The 20,096-nt window shown below is 35.3% G+C and overlaps 1 protein-coding gene across 3 annotated transcripts in view; it reads right to left on the bottom strand.

Annotated features, from left to right (window-relative positions):
- Window positions 1-19,272, bottom strand: part of SDCCAG8 (serologically defined colon cancer antigen 8) — a 102,939-nt gene extending 83,667 nt beyond the window's left edge. For 2 of the 3 annotated variants that reach the window (XR_001863949.1, XM_017740246.1), the window contains exons 1-11: window positions 17,541-19,272; window positions 16,366-16,515; window positions 16,177-16,259; window positions 12,707-12,820; window positions 12,176-12,301; window positions 11,740-11,880; window positions 10,327-10,391; window positions 8,088-8,276; window positions 5,921-6,059; window positions 3,200-3,352; window positions 719-853 (exon numbers count right to left, since the gene is read on the bottom strand). Coding sequence is in view for 2 of the 3 variants with exons in the window: in XM_017740246.1 (XP_017595735.1) it covers window positions 719-853; window positions 3,200-3,352; window positions 5,921-6,059; window positions 8,088-8,276; window positions 10,327-10,391; window positions 11,740-11,880; window positions 12,176-12,301; window positions 12,707-12,820; window positions 16,177-16,259; window positions 16,366-16,515; window positions 17,541-17,559 (1,314 nt within the window). In the remaining variant the exon portion in view is untranslated. The remainder of the gene's footprint in view (window positions 1-718; window positions 854-3,199; window positions 3,353-5,920; window positions 6,060-8,087; window positions 8,277-10,326; window positions 10,392-11,739; window positions 11,881-12,175; window positions 12,302-12,706; window positions 12,821-16,176; window positions 16,260-16,365; window positions 16,516-17,540) is intronic. The other variant, XM_017740243.1, reaches the window with a different exon arrangement.
- Window positions 19,273-20,096: the final 824 nt, after the last annotated feature.

The following is a 20,096-nucleotide window of genomic DNA, read 5'->3' on the forward strand; positions in this document are numbered from 1 at the left end:
TCTAGAAATCTCTAGAGGCCCAAAGAATAAATTGCTCCTCAAATCCTTGCAATTAACAACTGGGGAAATAGGATGGGCCCTAGGATTATTGGTAAGGAATATAGACATTTCAAGAGGCTGTAACAAATATTTTTTTCTTTCTCATGTTATGACCCACATAAAGGCACTAACTGATTGAGAAACGTGCAAAAGAAAGCACCCAAGAGTGAGACACCTACACAAGGTGCATGTTAAGCTATAATTCTTAACTAGATCTCTTTCTAAGAGGCATACTATCAATAGTACTGAATTAAGCAGTGTACTACATAGAAAGTCTAAAGGAAAGTACTTGAAAAACAGTGATTTTAATAGCTCCCTTTATTTTAGCACTGCAAGTCCCACAGGTAGCAATTGAGGACACTGTTGAATTCTACATTGTCTCACTCAGACCAAACACAATTCTTACTGAAACACTGGAACAGTTTTAAATAGTGACCCTCATAGGCTGCAAAATAGAAAAGTTTGCTTCTGCATGACAAGGTGACTTGGAAACTGAAAAAGTCTTTTTTTTTACCCCTGCAACTGGGATAGTTGTAGTGCCTCTGGGATATTGAGATGAAATCTACAGTTACCACACATCCCTTACCAAAACAGAAAATGGACAAGGCAAAGATTCTCTTCTTTCAGGTCACAGTGATAAGAAAAACCAAGCTTAATACTCCTTTATAAATGTGCTTACCTTATTCATCTCCATTTCATGAGATGCAAGCTGGTGCTGGGATTCTTCTAACTGGTTAACTAGAGAATTCTTTTCCCTTGTAATTCTCTCTACTTGAGCCTCCAAAACAGCCACATCCTTAGACAAAGCTGTCACCTGCAAAAAGTCCAAGAACACTGTAATGATGCAATTTGACCAACCACAGATCAAACTCTTGTGGAACTTTCTCCTCAAAAGCAACTGTATGTAGACAAAATATATAACATTAAAAGTGTCATAAAAAATCAAGCATGTACAATAAAAATACATCCTATATTATTAATAATAGAATATGGCTACATTATTTTATTAATGGATTTGCCATTTTTAATTAATTTATCATACAGTAGTTTATTTGAAACTTTCCATCAACTGCACTAGTCTCCAGGACTTGTTAATATGGACAAGGTGTCAGAAGCAGTTGAATACATTAGTTTTGCAGTGTAAAAGTACTATTTAACACCTTCTTAGCCATCCTTATGTAGATTGATTCAAACCAAATCATGTTCTCCCAGCTAAAGAAAACTGTTGTTGCAACCACAGATCTTAAATTAATTTTCAAGTTCAGAAAGCACTTCAACACTATAAATCAAAGCATAATGTTGTGCAAAACTCATATAGAAATAGTATATTCAAAATTCTAATGTAATTTCGATGAAATTTTGCTAAATGATTTAAAAATGTAACAATAAAACAGAGACAGTGAACCTTCAGCTATTTAGCCCTGAAGCTCACTAATATAAGTGGAAATAATGGTGTCTGACAGTTCTAGGTTAACTTTCAGAAATTCAAAGCCAGACCTAGAGGATTATATATTTGTAACTATTTTTCACTCCTTATACAACCACCTGATTTATGTATCATGCCAATTCTCTCCTTCGAACAAACCATTTCATAAAGTAAGCAATAAAATATTCATACGAATCTTGAGTTGATGCACAGTATACCATTTCTACCACCTCATAATCCCAAAACATAAAAGTAGTTAATCATATGTAGGTGTAAATCATTAATATAGATCATAATTTTCTACAAAGTCATCCCATATCTTTAATTACCAGGCATGACATCATCATTAGTGTCACTATATGTTGTTCTATGTAAATGCATGATTTAAACATGAAGACTACAACTACTTAAAGTGGGAATCGGTTGCAGTAAAACACATCTCAGTGGGTGATGAAGTACAAAGTAATGTGATGACATGGAGTGAAATATTCTACCAAAAAAAAGTATTAAATGCTTGTCTAGTAGGCTGTATTTTGGAGTGAATACACTGCTTTAAAGAAACTCTGTAACAAAACAGCTAACTTCATAAAAGGGGTAACTTCTAATATACAGCAAGGAGTCAAACAAGGAATTGCTTAATAATTGTCTCCAGTGGAAGGTTATTTTCTTTAATTTCAGTTACCCTGGCAACAGATCACTCATGATCAGTGCATGTACTTAAATATCACTTAGTTCCTATCACTGTGCTTAATATCTGTTTTTATATCTGGAATTGAAGTCAAAGAGGTTTTTTTACACACACTTGAATGGTTTATTTTGTTCAGTCTGTGCTTGCCGGATTTTTAGAAATAAGCCATACAACTTGTAAGAGAGTCCCAAAATATAAGAAAAAGTCTACAATCAGGAGAGAAATTCACTCTATTGTTTCCAAACCTCCACCAGAAAATGGTTGAAGACCTTGCAAATCACAAGTGTGAAAACCACTAATTCATGAAGTATTTATCTCTCTACACTTCTTCCCATTTCAATCACCTTAGAAATGCATCCTCTATCACAGGCTTACTGCTGTTAGCATGAGCTTTCCTCTGTATACTCCATTGGGCAGAAAACCCTTATGTTTTATACTCAAATTACAGCAGCATCTAGAAGTCTAAAACCAGGTTATTGAGACTATCACAATGGTCACAGCATAAACGATGAGACAGATTCTGTCTCAGAGAGTTTATAAACATTAGTAAAAGTGAGAAAAGAGACTCCAACACATTTCTGCAGGTGGGAAAACTAAACATATGATAAGATCACTTTGAAATTATGATATTGTAACATTAATGTATATGTAAGATCAAAGTAGCAAAGAATCCTAAATTTGACATGTGCTAATTTCTGAACGCTTGCCTTGGCAATTAAGTAATAATTTTTATAAAAGAGCTAGGTACAAACCTTGCATCACATATTACTTAACCCTTTCTTACCTTGACAAAGTGCATTAAAAATATTATGCAACCTAAAATAAAGTGCATAATATCAACAACCTAGTATGTATCTAGAGACACAGCACAAACCCCAGTTACTCAAACTCAAAGGACCACTTATCTACCACTGCTTTAAAGAAATGGTGGAAGTGATTTATTGAGCTCTCACATCCGAAACTAAAAATAAAAGACAAGCAAACAAAGTTTAAAGAGGATGATACCCTCATTGTAATACACAAACAGAAAAAGAACCAACTCATACCATTGCTGTCAAGTCCTCCCTTTCCTTCTTCATTTCTTCCTGCAGTGCTTCTTTTTCATCAGCCCTCTTATTTAGCTGGGCAGCCAACTCCTTTTCAAGATAATTCTTCTGCCGTTCCATCTCACTTTTCAGTTGGTCACAGTGGACTAGAGCCTGAAAAACCCCAATTTGCTTAAGTGAAAGAAACCTAAAATTTTTAAACAAACATGGTATTTATCTAATACCTTCAAAAAAAACAGTGTTTTTATTTTTTATGCAGTTATTATGATGTTTATACATACTCAACTGTGTTAACATCTAGGACTAACAAAATCAACACAGATGTATATGTTTGTATGTATATACATGCCCTACTGTAATTGAGAAATTTAATTGCTTTTAGAAATCATGGCAAAGATGGAAGCATTTGTCCAAATGTACTTTCCAAATAAGTAGCTGCTCTTCTAAAACTCTGATTATTTGCCTTGCATTTAAAATTTAAAATTCCTGAATGCACATCAATAGAATCAGCCTCCAGTACTTGACTCCTTGCAAATACAGTGGCCAGTGTCTAACTAAAGAACTGAAGGAAAAATTAATAAAATGTATGCACTTCTACTTAATCTCCTCTTGAAAAGAATTACTGAGTGCAGAATGCTAAGAAATCTGAAAGCAGTCAGTAAAGACACAAAAAACGTTTTACAAATTGTCTAGGGTTTGTCAAAATTAATTCTACTAAAAAACCTCATAAAGGTACTGCTTAATTTCTGGTGCTAAAACACAGGGTATAGATGTGTTTTCTAGCAAAAAAGAAGAAACTTAAGTTCAAGAATACTCTCAAAACACTTCTAAAAAAGCTAAGAAGATATTTATCCATATATGCTTCTGTATCTCTGCCAAAGTGCAGAATTTGAGTGTTATGTCAGTTTAAATCAGAAATACACTACTCCATTACAAGTAAATCCAAGTATTCAAAGCACTCTAAAGGGAGCTTTGCTAGCCCACAAGTAAACTAGATTTCAACATTTCACTGATATCCAGCATACTCTGTTTCAAAGAAGCTAGAGTAACCTCCTTCTAGGAATTCTAACTTATTAACCATTTTATTTATTTTCAAATTAATTTTTTTTTAACTTTTATTTTTCTTTAACTCAAAGCCAATCCCCTGTGTTCAATTTTCTTGGCGTTGGACTGTTCATGAGGGGAGTAAGTTACACAATGTTTTTTTAGAGAATGCTCTAACAGTCTCCATTAGTTTTATGGCAATTCTGTGGGACTCTCTGGAGGATCCCTTTCCTATATCAAGTCTACCGTGGTGAGAGAATCCCTCTGTTATGGCACTGAATCCTTTTCTGTAGGAAAGAATCATCAACATCAGCAAACAATTGCCTGCATAAAGCTGCTGTAGCTTGGTAGACATCTAAACCAGTGCCACTCTAGAAGAAAGTAGTTACATTAGTTGCATTTCAAGAAGAAATGTCTATTTTGTTAGCTCCATTGTTCTGACAATGAGCAGCTCAAACAATAACTCTTTTATGACATTCGTGTTGAAAATATATTTCTGATTTTGCTTCAGCTATGTAAACTTCACCATAACAGATCTCCTCCCTGCTCTATGCAATAAGCAAGAGGACACAAACTACTGAGACAACCAAAAGACAAGAAGAAATGGTGGTTTTAAATGATAAGCACCTGAGGTTAGACTTTGGGTCAACAGGCTGATGAAATTGCAATTGTAGAATTTGGAGGCTTAATGTGTTAACTTCTCACTTGTTACGTGGACTGTTCTAAGGGATTCCATGCTAGTTAAGAAAACCAGCCCTCACAAGTAGAATAGGACTGGGGAAAAAAAGGATGGTTTGTACTTACCAAGAGGTATACAGTACTTGTAAAAAGGTAAAATTAATGCAGTATAAGTACAAAATTTTCTTTCTGTTCTTTCATATTAAAACAGTTTTGGAGCATGAAAAAAACCCACACTACTATTCAACCTTGTAGACAAACAGGTAGCACTTCACACAACCCTACAAGCACACGCTCTTCTCTTACAGCACTGGATAAATAATACCAATTCAATCAATACAACAATTATATCAATCTTGTTTGCATTTAATTACAAAAACCAAGCAAAAACAACCCTCTCTCATAGTAATTCACTAATAGTACAGTAGATGTCACTAACTATCAAGGAAATAATTTAGGTCAATATAGGTTGATTGTGTACAGAACTAGGGCTAACACAAGCATTAGATCAAAACAGGTTTTATTATTTACATAACAAAAGCTTCCTGCAGGTATCATTAGACAAAATTTCTCATCTTCAAAGAGCTCTGATAGTTAATCAGTTCTTGCACTGCTCTGATCTGAGGCAAAAAAGAATTGTTTGTAAGCATTTTAACTATTCTTCCTAGAGTAGGCCAGAAATGTGATGTCAGAATTATCCTCTTATGTGTCATGAATGCCTTTAAAAATTCTACACCTCAGTTTATATCAGCTAGCTGTGAACCTACATCACAATTAAAAAATGCAACACTCCTTACAGTATTGATGAGAATTTAAGAACTTGAATACAGAGTTCATATTACTGTTCAGAAACTGTCACATGGTGCAGTTGTTTTAAATCTACATCATCTCAACATATGACAATGGTCTTACACATGTATTTTCTCATTAGCATGGAAACTAATTAACATTTGCATTAGATCTGAACACTAAAAAGCTCTAATTCCGTGATGAATTTACCTTTGTTTTTTCGAAATTGGCCTCTTCTGCCATTTGCACTGCATGTTCAACTTGCCTACAAGCATTAGATTCTCTTTGCTGCATCTCTTTCATGCTTTGTCTCACTGAAACAAGTGCTTCCATCAAGTCATCTCTTTCTCTGCGTATTAAAAAAAAACAACCCAGATACTTCTTCTATATCTTTTTGTAAGAGAAAAAGCCCCAAACAAAAGGTATACCAAATATAAAATACAAACAGCTAAAAGACATAAGGCTGGTAAGCAAAGCAAGACGGGAACTCATGAGTGAAAGACAGCATACTGCAAGCTTGGCAGATATTGAAAATATCATTTGCTTGCCAACCAGTCCTTCATTTCAGAAGCATGGACCATTAGAGAAACTGCCAGTAAAGAGAGCAGATCTTAAGTCATTAATATACTGAAGCCGAGCACATTCTGTTGACATAACAAAACGGGGATCCACACAAATAAAAAAATAGGCGATGTGGCATTACACTGTCATTAAATGTAAATAAAAGAGGGAAAAACAATAAAATGGAAGGGTTAGGTTCAACAAGTAATCGCTAAGTATGTCAAATGACAATCTAAATCCATCTGCTGCAAACTGGAACTAAGCCTAACAATAAGACACCTGGATTCTACGACTTTTCTGAACTTTTATTAACTAAGACACTGACATCTGTATTAATGGTGAAGCAGAGTTGGTAAAACTGTAATACTTGACCTCACCTTTTCATTATTTTGATATGTTAAAAGCTTTTAAATTAAGTTTAATTGCCTGTGGTTTAGGTGCAGCTCGAGATTCTATCTGAAAACTGTTGTGTTCTTAATGTTGTGTGAAATGGTAAGACATTTTTTGGTATTTCCCAGAAACCTAGCAGCCATATTTTGAAATTTTATTTCATTTTTGAATTTGACAAGGTTCCTTTGAAAATTCCTACTAAAATACCCTTTTTTTATAATAAACTGCATCTCAAGTAGGGGTAGCTTTTAGATTTTTTTAAACCTCCAAATGAAATAATGGTTTAAGATAAATAAAGAGGTCAATTCAAATCTTTTATTTCAAGCTGCACTATAATATAAGAGGACGAGAATGTACTGATTTACAGTTTGTTCATATTTTCCAACATCTGTGACAAATAATTACTTTTGTTACAAAAGCAGATTTTGAAACACAACTTCGCAGCAATAAAGCTTTCCCAGACAATTCTTGGACTCGATAATAGAAAAAAAATACATAAATCCTGGCAAGAGCCATGTCCTGCAGAGGGATAATGCCCACTTGACCAACTATATATATCTACTATGTCCCTTCAGTCTCCCTGCTTCTAATTGACCCACTATTCCATCTCTGGCAGGCTCATTCTTATACCTCAGAAATTAAGAAGCTTTTAAGAAGAAATTAAGATAGCTGTTTAACAAACTTTGAGAAAGTTGCAGTATCCTATCATTACTACTAGCAAGTAGAAAGGGAGAGTGTTTTTTGAAGATGATTGACTGGCAGAATTCCTTAAGAAAAAAAAATTAATGCTGTTGGGGTTTCTGAGCTATATGTATTCAGCCTCTATAGCTGGGGGTTTTAAAATTATTTAAACAAAAACTAGAATTAAAAAGAAGGTTGCACCAAATAATTTAATTTATTTTTATCCAATGGAACTTCTTTCCCCTGTCTTATTGTAGTCAGGGAAGAACTACTACAGGTGTTTGGGGTAGGAAATGCATCCTACCCCAAGCACCTGACCTATCGTTCATGTATCTGAAAAGTTCCCCATACGTAAGAAGAACAAAGTGGAGCCACAAAAACCTCCAGCTACAGAAATATAATGAATTTTGCAAGAAATAATCAATCAAAACACAGGGACTTGCACAATATTTGTGCTGACAGTGAAGGACTTGTTTGTACAAAAAGTGTAGGAAACAGACTGTAAATAGTCTCATTATCTGGTCAGCCCAAGGTATCATAAAAATACATAGCAAAGCTATTGTAGATTTCAAAGTGGTTGTGACCTACATTCACTGATTTCAGCATTATGACTCCAGCTTGGGAGTGTATTGTTCCATAAGTACACATCTCTCTGTGAATGGGACCCAACACATTGAGACTTAACTGGTTTAATGCCAGCAGCCACACTTCCAATCACAAATTACATACCTCCCCCTCAACCTACCTTGTCAGCCTCTCGATGGTCTGCACGTGAACGTTACAGTGAGTCTGTGCAAGAATAGCCTCGTGCTGGGCACAGTTCAGGCACAGACCACCAACCTGGGTAGAATTTCTGGCTGCAACGAGCGACTTCTGGTGTTGCAGCCTTTCTTCCAAATCTTTGCATGTCTTCTGAGATTCTGAAAGGTCTTTTCTAGAAAGAAGAAATAAAAAATATTATTTGTGAAATTATATATTTCTACAAGTTATATCCATATACAATATATGATTACAAATGTAACCTAAAAAGAACTGTAAGTATCCCTGTAATGAACATTATTTTACACATTTCAATAGGCTAAGGAAGACTTTAACAGAAAAATAACAGTTGAACTGCCCAATCAAAATTACTAAAAGACAGAACAATACTGTGTTAATTTGTTTCTTCCCCTGTAGTATCAGAAAATATTGAAGTTAAACAGAAAATTATTAGATGAAATACTTGTAGGCTTACATTTTGTCTGAACAGAGTATAATATTCATTAGCAAAAACTACTATCAGCCGTATAAATATTTCAATACTCTAACAATTTTCTGTTGTTTTTATTAATAACATCACTAACTTCATATTTATTCTCTACTCCCTAGACAAGAATCCAGACATAATCAGCACATTCACCCAGATCCAGCAATATACATAACTTGAGGTCAAACACATGCAGAAAAACAGCCTGAGTTTTTTACTTGTCTCCAAAATTTTTACCAGGTGCTCTGAAGAATTTTCTCCAGAATTTCCAAGCATGTGTCAGGCTGGGGAGCTCACAAGCAATAGGAATGTTAACATCAGGAAGTTCCAGACAAATGCACACTGTGCACATATAGATCAATTTGACAAATTGTGCACTGAATCCAAAACTTTGGGTTTGTTATGCAGGCCATCTGGGCAGCATACACATAGAAAGTCTGACACATTTTGGTTGCATCGGATTTACTGTGCACATGATATATACACTGCATGCATTCTTATTTCCATCTGGAAAATCTTCTGTGCACTTTTTCCAATTTTAGTACTTGGTCTATTACATATAATTCACTGTAACCTGAGCAGAATTTGCTCTGCTTATATCCTTAGACAGTCATGGTGGAACAAACCTATTGTTGGAAAGCCTTGGACAGAAATCAGCAAGTGCTGCGTATATTCATCCTTGAAGTTAGAAGGAAAGATAGTCCCACTGAAAGTGATATAATTTCTCACTTCAATAAAATTTAGCTTTGCAGAACTTCCTGTTTGCAAGATTGTGCCTCTTAGGAGAAATCAAGAGGCAGAATAATATACTTGAGGAACTTTTGAGACAACCTTAGCCTCCAAGAATTATTTTTGAGTAAATATAACATTTGAGGCCAAGGGGGGAAAAAAATAAAAATTGGATTATACAGCTGAAATTTAAGATCCTCCTTTATATTCACTAACACAACTGGCTTTGCAGGTTTCAGATTTCACCAATGCAGAGAGCATTATTTAAACTTGTCTCCCTAGCAATAACTGGTTTTACACACAGAAAAGTCTAGCATTTTCAATTATATGAAACTACGATTTATTCAGGGAAAAACATAATTAAACAGACTCAGCAGCAGTATTATTAATGTATGTGTACAGGGGGAAGCTCAGTCCTGAAAACCAAATCATTAAGTGCTTGTTTCTTCCTCTGTTTTTACATAGTTTGCTACTTTCAAACCTTGAATATTTTGAGGAGTACATAAGGACTTACTTTCAAATATTTTTGCATTTAAAGATGTGCAGGTCACACAGCTAGAAATATGCCCGTATGCTTCAAAATTATGTTTTCCTGCTCCAAAATTATGTGGCCTAAACTAGTTTGATGCTTAAGATCTCCAAAATTTACAATATAAAATATTAGCAGAAGGCAGCTAATTATGGGAGTCATCACGCAAGTTAAAATTTTAACTTGTCTTTTTTCTTTGATTGGTCCATCTTACATCACCTTTTTTTAGGGGAAAGAGGGTAAAAAAGATAAGATGTTTTATATTGCTACTGTTTCTATAAAATAGCACTACATTCCATTTTGCTACAGTTATATCTGAGAGAACTTAATAGAAAACTGGTTTTCAGGGACACTATCAGAAGACACAACATTCACCCATTCAGGCATTCTCTTAGTTAAATTCAGTTTAAGAGTGATTCATGCTGTTATGTGGTGACAATTTATTAAGGATCATTTTAAGAAAAAAAAAGTTCACTTTACCTTAGAGACTGTATTTGAGCATCAAGGATACTGACTTTTTCTTGATAAAGAAGTTTTAGATTCTCCTTTAGAAAAGATGGGAGAAAAGATATGTCTTGCATTCTTCATAATAGTCTTTACAAATAAACCTAGACTTTACCCACATTCTTTTCCCCTGAGGACATAAACCTGTTGAAATACTAGTGGCAGAGAAACCTAAATGTTTCACACTTCTGAAAATCTAAAAAGTGAACAACCCTCCCGTTTTTTATTGCTAAATAAGGTTTTTTGCCAGATCCTCATATGGTAAATTGTTTCAGCTCCAACTGCAGTCCTCAGTTCTCTACAATGATTCAGAGAAATTGATGATCATGTCTCAAGCTTACTCTTGCTCTCCCACAAGTCAGCAGATTTTAAAAAGGAATTATGAAAAACTTCAAGTACACAGGCTATTTATTTATAATACAGTGAGTTACTCATTACCTGGTGAAGAACTAGGTATATGAATCAACCACACCCATGTTAAATACAATGGTGATAACAAACCAGATAAAGCACTACAAATTTAGCTCACTATGCTTGGAAAGAAGTTACAATCAACATTATTCTCCTACTTTAAGTGTGGCAGATGAAGAAAAGAGCAATTACTGTAAAAACTAGCTTTCAAACAACTGCATCAGCGACCACTGAGGTCTTCAGCTCTAAAATAATAGCATAAAAATACCAAAACTATATTTTTCTATTAAAAAACCCCAAATCCCATATAATTAAAGAATTAAAGTACCCTATAAATTCCAGAGTACACAAATGCACATGGATAAAATATCTCAAAACTTTTCGATTAGCCAAGTTTTCTCCCAAAAGATAGCAACACTACCCCACTACTTCAGAGCAAAAGGAAAATTAATATCTTCTGAAATAAAAAATACAGGAAGAGACAACATCATCTCTAAATTACTAGGACTCCTCTGTATCTCTCAAAGCACAAGATGTAATTCAGCTTAGGGAAAGCAGATTGCACAAAGCTATTTCTGTACCTTAGTGAGCCTGTGCTGCTCCAGGAGCAGAACAACTTGTTATGAAAGAGCTTGTGTGGAGGGCTACATAAGTTACACCAGCCAAATTCCCACCTGCTTGGGCGCTGTGCTACTCGTAAGAATCTCCGAAGTACAGTGAAGCCGTTATCTTTAAACAAGAATTATCTCTGGGAAGTCATCATGTGCAGATACAATCTGCCATCTGTGTCTAACTGCACAATAATATTAATTAGGGTGTAACGAGGTTTCAGAAAATAAAATTTGAGCTCAGATTGAGGTTCAGTCAACTAAAACTTCTCCTGTCTCTGTTACAAGGTAGATCATCAGAACTGGAACAACAACAAAGCACTGAACAGCTTTGCAAAGGTAAGACTCTGTGAAGCAAGGTAATACCAACCAGTCCTACAGGCCATTTTGCTTTGTCTCCAGAAGCTGCTGTAACAAAAGCCTGATCTTTGTTATGTGCTGCTGATGAGGTGACAGGCTGGTGTGTGCTGCAGTCTTTACCACCTACAGGCCAGGAGTTCTGAGTATTTGCCTAAAATAAAAGTATTAATGCTTCAGTTATGATTATGTAGGCTGGTTTTTTAAACAAATGTACTTATGTAAGTATTGAGTTTTATAATCTTCAGTAGAATATAAGAACCAATAAACAAGTTAATTAGGTTAGCAACCTATGATAATGATGTTACCCAAGGAAATCCATGTTCACAAATTCTCATTAAATTTTGACTAAAATTCTGTTTGCAGACAACCATTTGTAGACCCTTCCATAAAAATAATCTGGCCAGATCCTTGAGCACTGATGAAAGGAACAAAAAATAAAAACTTACTGAGACATCTAGAAGAGTTTGTTCTCTCAACGTGTATTCTGCAGTTAAGAATTTCAGTTTCTGATGAAGCTCCTCATTTTCAAGTAAAACTGCCTGTTCTCGATCTTTCATCCCACACAACTCGTCCTATAGGATAAAGGAATTGCATTTAAAAGCTTCCTTAAGACGGCTGTCAATATTGGGATACATCTTGAGACCAAGGGTCTCGACTAACATTCTGAACTATATTAACCCTTTAAGAGAGACTAAGAAAACTCAAAAGACAGATTTTGTATTTTTGCAGCTGAAATTCCCATAAAACTTCTTTTAAAAAAAATGCTAATTTGTATTTGTGATGGGACATAAAAATGTCTTCAAAGATCCTTAAAAGCCAGACACCAAGACACAGGGTAATGGATCTACTGAACTGCATTTGGCTCACTTTTGGTCATTACAGCAATCAATCTCAAGTCTAAGTGTAAGCTGCTTTTAATGCAATTCTTCATATTTGGGAGACCAGGGGTTTAGTAGGTCAAATATGTTGTCTGATACCTTGTAAAACTTCACTTCTGCTTCCAAATGGTTAATGTACTGCGACTGATCATTGATTACAGGAACGAGATCGGAAAGGGCTGGTAAGTCTCCAGGCACAGCTTCTGTGGGTTTCTGAAGGAAGTTAAGAATAGCATGTGTTACGTTCTGGTTTTCCATTGTTGCAGTAAGATGCTGCTTGCACACAGAATACAACCTACAGTTTTCTGTTAAGGATTCACAAAATGCACAGAGTTGTTAATGGAGTCTTCTCAGAGGAGCAACAGGTATATTTCTAGCACTAGCTCATGATTCTGGAGGAAAACAAACATCTGTATGCTGATCCCTACCTATTTTTGAAACTCGTACAATTCTAACACCTGTGATTTTGGGTCTGAAACGTGCCTTTTTGTGCAAAAATATTCCATTATATACTTCTCAAATATAACTGAAGTCTAAAAAGACCAAAAATTCAGAAACCTACATACTTGTTTTTAAATATTACTTTTGAAATATTCACCATTCAAAAAAAACCCCAAAGAAAAACCCCACAAACCAAAATAAAAAAAAGTAAACCAAGGTACTAATGGCTAGCTATTATACCTACTAGTTATCTTATTTACAGATTCTGCAAACAATATATTAAAATTTCTTGTCCAATCTTTATAAAGGTATAATCCTTCAATCAGGATGAGGTGAAAGTTTCTAGCTACAAAAACCTTACAGTGAAATTATATCAAATATAAGTATTAGCTTTTTTAAAGAGGGGGACACTTGAAATATCTGGAACCAGGATTGCAGAGACAAATGGAGGATGTCCAGAACCATCTGAAAAAAATATCCCTTTAGAGAAGGAACTCCAAATTTGCAACATATTCTGCCTGGCTCAGTACACATAAGCCCCATGTTCTATTGACTCAGAATTCACCTTGATTTAAATTCCTAATCCTACTTTATAAATTAAATTTTAAAAAAAGGAATCACACTTGTTAAAGTATATATGATATAGCCTTGATAATATTTGAAAGTCAACTGTTTCTCTGGCTCCTATTGATCCCTCTCTCTTCTCAGAAAGCATAATAAATACCTTGCAGCTGAGACCTCCAGCTGCCTCCCTGAAAAGATTATACCACAGCAGCGTTAGAAAATGTGGAAAACTCCATTTCTATTAAAATTATTTTTCACTGAAAAACAGTTATAATGTTTCACCTGAGAAACATCACTGCAATGTAAACAATAGTGCTAAGGAATGTTTCACTAAAAGGAAAATAACAGGTAGTACATTTTCTCAACACAAAAAGAACAGAGGACCTCTGTGACATTTTTTTACCTTTTTAACAACATAACTGTTATAAATTGATTATAAATTAATTCGGGATTTTTAAATTAATGTTCTCACAATATAATGTGAAACAGGGTGAAAGAACAGAGGTCAGGGGAGTCATGAATGTAAATTAGGCCAGGTACTAAAATCAGAACTGAAAGACACATCTGATCAGTATGAATTACCAAACAATTATGCCTGAGTCTCGGAAAAGTCGTTCACATTCAAATACTTAATATTGAAAAGGATTTATAAACTATAAATGCTTAGCAGCATTAGAAGCCAGCATTCTACACGGTGACAAACAGTTTTGCCAACATCACAAATAATTTGGCCCACCTTGAACTTTTCCTGAATGCCTCAAATTTCAAGCATCTAAACCACAGAACTAGAGAAACTCTGCCACCCTATAAACCGGCAGGAAACAACAGGAATCCATCCATCACATCTCCAGCTTAAGAACAGTGTCAGGAAACGAGGCTGGGTACAGCTAGGTTAGCCAAAACCCAGCCAGCAGAACTGCAGTTGCTATACGAAGCAATCTTGCAGGGCCTTGACCTCAGGTGATGAAGCGTAGAGCAGAAGGAAAATTTCTGCCCAACCATCTGGGTGTAATCAAAGAAAAGATGTACTCATTTGATGTCTACTGCAACTTTAATCAATGGGAAAGAAAAGGGAATTTTGTTAAGACAATATTATTTATATGCATGAAGTGTGGTAAAGGTTACTAAAGAGTATAATTTTCATGAAATGTTATATTTAGCTATAGATCCTGCAGTCATTTACTATTCAGCAGTCATCTGGTATTTCAGCATCACTCAAAGCAAAAGATTAAGGTTACTCATAACCTAAGTTTGCTTGCCTTGACCTTGGGGAAATTTGATTCTTCTTATAAAAGAATCATTTCTGCAGTGTCCAGTAAATCACCAGACAAGCTTGTATTTTATGAGGTTTTGGGCTTTTTTTTGGTGTGTGTGCACTTTTGCAGTTCAACATCTTTTTGAGCTTTACACGTTGTCTGTCTTCAGAACACTTTCATATCCTCAAGCAGATGGAGGACAGCTGCAAAGGAGAATAAAGTCACCACTTCACAGGATGTCTCTCACTGGAAACTTCAAGAGGAAGAAATGGGACAATGCTGTACCAATACAGTAAATTCCTATTTTTTCTCTGAAAACTGAAACTTCCCACTATAAGTAGAAAACTTCACCAAAGATGGAATAAAAGATTCTTTCCCTCGCTTCCAAGGCTAAATACAAACTGATGCTGATTCATGTCATGCCAAAGTCAACCAATGATGCATTGATCCCTTGTGCTACAAAACACTAACTCTTTCCTATGCCTTTATGAGGCAAAATACCTGGCAGGACAACCATACTAAACTCGTGGATCATAGAACACTCAGAAAAGTTAACTTTAAATAAAATTCCTTAATGTCAGAACAGTAGAGCTATGCTTCTTACACAGGCTGAAAGCAACACAGAAGGAATACAGGTTTTAGATCACTCTGCTGTTAACTTTGACAGCAAAGAGCTGTTTGTCTTGCTTAGTATAATCTAAAAATATTCCGTGTAGGCCATCAAAAGATAAAACTGCAACAGTGCCTTTGAATTATTTTTCTATAGAGGTTCTAGCAACTAGCAGCTGCTCTGTAACTGAACGGTGCATTGCACATACTTTGGTGCAGTTCTGCTCCAATAAAGCAGCATCTGAGAAGCCCATGTAAGGGTGTAAACAAACTTTGACAGAGGCCACTGCATTTTGGCAGAGAACTACAAAACCTGTTTTTGTATGAATGTCTCTAATTCTTTCAAGGAAAAGCATAGTTAAAGCACAAGAAGGACACTGAGAATCCTTAAGGTACAGTCAAAGGAAAACAGCGGATGCTTTTTCAGAAATTTTTCCTTGTTGTCTATCCCAAGTGTTTTCAAAACAAAAAGGATGGATGACCCCACTGTATGGTCAACAAAAGCGGAGAAAAGTCTAAACCCTGTATTATAGATTCCTTTTATTCCACTATGGTCATAAGCATACCAAGTTCTGGCCATAGTCTCAGGAACCTCCCATATTTAAGACTGTAAAAATGATTCAGTGTTTCTTTTTTCCCCTGTATACTACAAAATCAGCACTCATTCAAACAACACAAATGAAACCAGAAGAAACATACGTGTAATGACTTCTTCCTTCTTGAGGGAGACTCTTCACTTTCCATTCTTTCTTGGCGTTGCAACAACATTTTAAGTTGGTTAACTAGGAAGAGATAAAAACCATTATAACCAATAAATAATTACTTTTTCATTGAAATTAGTATGATTCCTCAACATGTTTAAACCATTTGCTTTCGGAGTTATCTTACCTGCGTGACTGTGCTGCAGTTCCTGACTGGCTGCATTCCCACAGTCATCCTTGTCACTGCCCTCATCCACAGCAGACTGGTCAAATCCAATGCCATCCTCACCTTTTGCCAAGGCATGTTTCAGTTGAGAGATGCTTTCAATGGCACGTTCTAAAAAAACCCAACCACATCATTGGCCACAATAAGCAACACAAAAGAAAGTATTTACTGGCTGATATTTTAAATGGAAAAAAACATAAGAGAACTAAAAGCATTCAGCATGTGTCTAGCTAGACTACTTGACCTAAACTCAGACACTGGAAGCAATTATCTAATGCAAACAGCCAAAACAACTACTATATTTGCAAAACATTTACTAAACACTGATTTTTCAGAGAAGAGCGATAAATAGCATCTTAGCCCCTCAACAGCACTCTGCAGCAGCACAAATAATAATATACTTGACTCTAAAATATCTCCTAGCATATGAACCTTCCATACTTTCAATGAACCTAACTCTCATGCTGCATTTTGTACAATATGCAGGACTGGAAACCAAGAACAATATTTTTGCATTTTAGTGGTGCCACCATATATTACAAAGCAATGTATCACAAATGAAACAAATACCTGAGTAAATGAAGTAGTAACTCAGCAAACCGAGCCAACATAAAACAGTTATTTAAAAAAGACCAATGACTTCTGAACAAGTGTGAAAAATAAATAACAACACACACGATTCTAGAAAAAAACCCTACAAACACAACAGAAAACCTCTATCCAGGTGAATAGAAATATTTTCAAGAACTGACTTACTGACAGATGATATAGTAAAGGTCTTATCTAATGTTCAATATATTTTTCTTCCTTTTCTAATTTTTTTATTTGATTCAGCTGACTTCACAGAAATCATAAATGCCAATCATAAATGCCATATCACTCTGATAAAGCTGAACATTTCCAATATGCCAAGAAAGAAATTTGAGCGATTTGCAGCTAAGAGATAAAAACTGAATTGGAAATCACAAAATATGGGCTTGGTTTTAGATAAGGATACATCTAGTTTGCAGCACTGGACCTCAGATAACTCACTTATTACTTCTCTATTTCAACTGCCAATGTAGTTGTGAGATGGTTAGTTCATTTGCTCCCCAGTAAGCAATGTATATACTACCCAGAGAAGACAGAGTAGTAACCTGAGTAGTATGGCTTCATGCAATGTTGAACAAAGCAGGATCTCCAGGTTCTGCTGTAATGCCAAGTGAACCAAGAAAATGGCCCATACGTCAGTCACAGAGCGTCAGTCACAAAGGGTGAGACAGTCCTCCAACACCCTTCACAGCCACTTCACGGAGTACAAGGACACTTGTTTGTGTTTCTCCTCAGTAATGTCATAGTCATTTGTGACTATCAGTCACAACTCCTCTGAATCAGAAAAGTTTCATTAATAGTTAATAATTTTAATTTAAAACAAAACCCCACACTCTCAAAACCTCACTTGACTTTCAGAAACAGGAAATTACAGCCATTTTCTTCGTTTAGCCCTGAATTCTTTGCAGGGCTACTCTTCCGTAAGACTATAACACTATGAAACTTTTAGGTATAAATGCCCATAGAACAGCAATTTCACTCTTGTAAGCCAAGCTTATAAGGAAACATCTTTTATTGGAGTAACTGCTACAATTCGAAAAATGGTAACCTTTCCAACACACATCCTTAATTAATTTTTACATGCTTGTAATTTCTAAATTGATATGATGCATACATAGCTAAAAATATTTCTTGTCACTGGCAAAAAATCCTTCAAATAATAATCACAGTTAAGCATTTGCTAGGTAGAATTCAGAAGACATGCCTCAGAATATAGGTTGCTGTAAAAATGTTAATAGCTCTTTTCTTCCAAATAGAAAGGTAAATAGCAGTTCAAGTCAGAAAACAAAAGTTAGATAAGTATTTCAGCCTTCACTTTATCTGTATTTTCAAGTTCACTGCATCTTGACTGAAGCTCAGAAACTGACATTTTCCCCACTGAAATGGTTTCCACCATTTTTTCAGTCTTCTTTACTTGGTTGTAACTTACCAACAGCTTATAAAATACAAATAACCCCCCAAAAAGCATTATATTTAAGAACATGTTCTCAGTCCAGTATGCCAACTGTCACTCTTTTTAGCAATGCTAATTTTTAATAGTAACCTGACCCATTTCTGACCTATTAATCTTTTCTCAGCACTTCTTTTTAAAGCCCAGTTATCTTAGGGCTCACATCACCATTTCTGGTTTCTCCACCCTTTAATGGACTTAATGTAAAAGAAGGCATAAAAAGCATATTTTAAACAGTCATAATTTAGTAAAACAAACCCGAATACAATTCACAAGGCAATGACTCAAAAAAGAAGGGTTTAGGTCAAATATTTCACTTTTGGCATACTTGGGGTCTTCATCCTTTCTTGAGCATTCCAGGATGCTATGAGGGCGGAAGAGCTAATTGAGAAATGGCAGAAGTATCTCCCTGATGCAATGGCTAAGATACTTAGTGAACTATGTTGCAATCATTTGTTGCCAAGAAGTGTTCTATGTCATTTATTATGTGGTGTGTCATCTGATAGCAATACAGCTCCTTCATTTCCCCATTCCCTGTTGATGTCTGTCAGAGAACCCCAGAGTATCAATATTTGCTCCACAGCCAGGGGACAAACAACAAAGGAAACCAAACCATAACCAACCAAGCTCATATATATTCATTTTCCCAGAACTTCTCTCTCTTTGTAGTATTTTGAACTCCAAGCTACTACTTTATCCACAAGGATAACACAGATCTTCTTACACTCTGTCCTTTTTTCCCATAAACATACAGGGCAGTAGTAGTGAAACACATTAAAACCATTATCAGTGGCACACTAATGCATTTTTTTTTTTTGACTACGCTTTCCTGCCTCTTGAAAGTGTCATCAAGTATTTGCTTTAATTGACTACGCTTTCCTGCCTCTGAAATAATGTCACCACACTCTTGAAAGTGTCATCAAGTATTTGCTTTAATTTCTTAAAAGCTTGCCTATTTCCAAAGTACTAGTGCTGCTGCCATAGGCAAAACACTCACCACTGGGAATTAGGAGGTCCCAGTGGTGTGGCTTTACATTCACCAGATACAAAACAGCCAACACTTACTTCACTAAGAGTTGAACTGGATGCCTAAAAGGGAATAAGTACATTATAGCATTTTTCCAAAGTAAGGAACATAATTTTGGGCATTAGGATAAAAGATAATGCACCAATGAGTAGAAAGATTGTTTGTTGTTTCTGCCAAATAAATATTCTAATATTAAAAATATTCTTTTTAAATACAAAAGAAATTGAAAAAACACCCACTGTTTAAAAGCAAAGGATAAAAGGATGCAAAACCTTTGTTTAAAGACAACATGATTAATTTTTTAATTAATTCAGAAGCAATTAAGTTCTAAGTGTTTCCACATTCAATCTTTTTTGGTTAAGCTCCTCCTGTAATAGTACATTTTATAGAAGCATGGTCTCAGTGAAAACATACTGCAAAAACTGCTCACATGCAGCACTATGATTTTGCGTATCAAAATCAATCAGCATCGTACTTTTCTATGTCTTAACAAGACTCTACAAAAACAATCCAAACGTGTTCCTGTTCTATGATAAAACATCATTGAAGTGCTATTTCCTATTGGAACAGCTGAGGATATAAATGAAATTGGACTCATGTCAATGAAACTTCAAAAAATAAAAC

Source organism: Corvus brachyrhynchos, unplaced genomic scaffold, assembly GCF_000691975.1.
Source record: "Corvus brachyrhynchos isolate BGI_N302 unplaced genomic scaffold, ASM69197v1 scaffold31, whole genome shotgun sequence".
Classification (NCBI taxonomy): Eukaryota; Metazoa; Chordata; class Aves; order Passeriformes; family Corvidae; genus Corvus; species Corvus brachyrhynchos.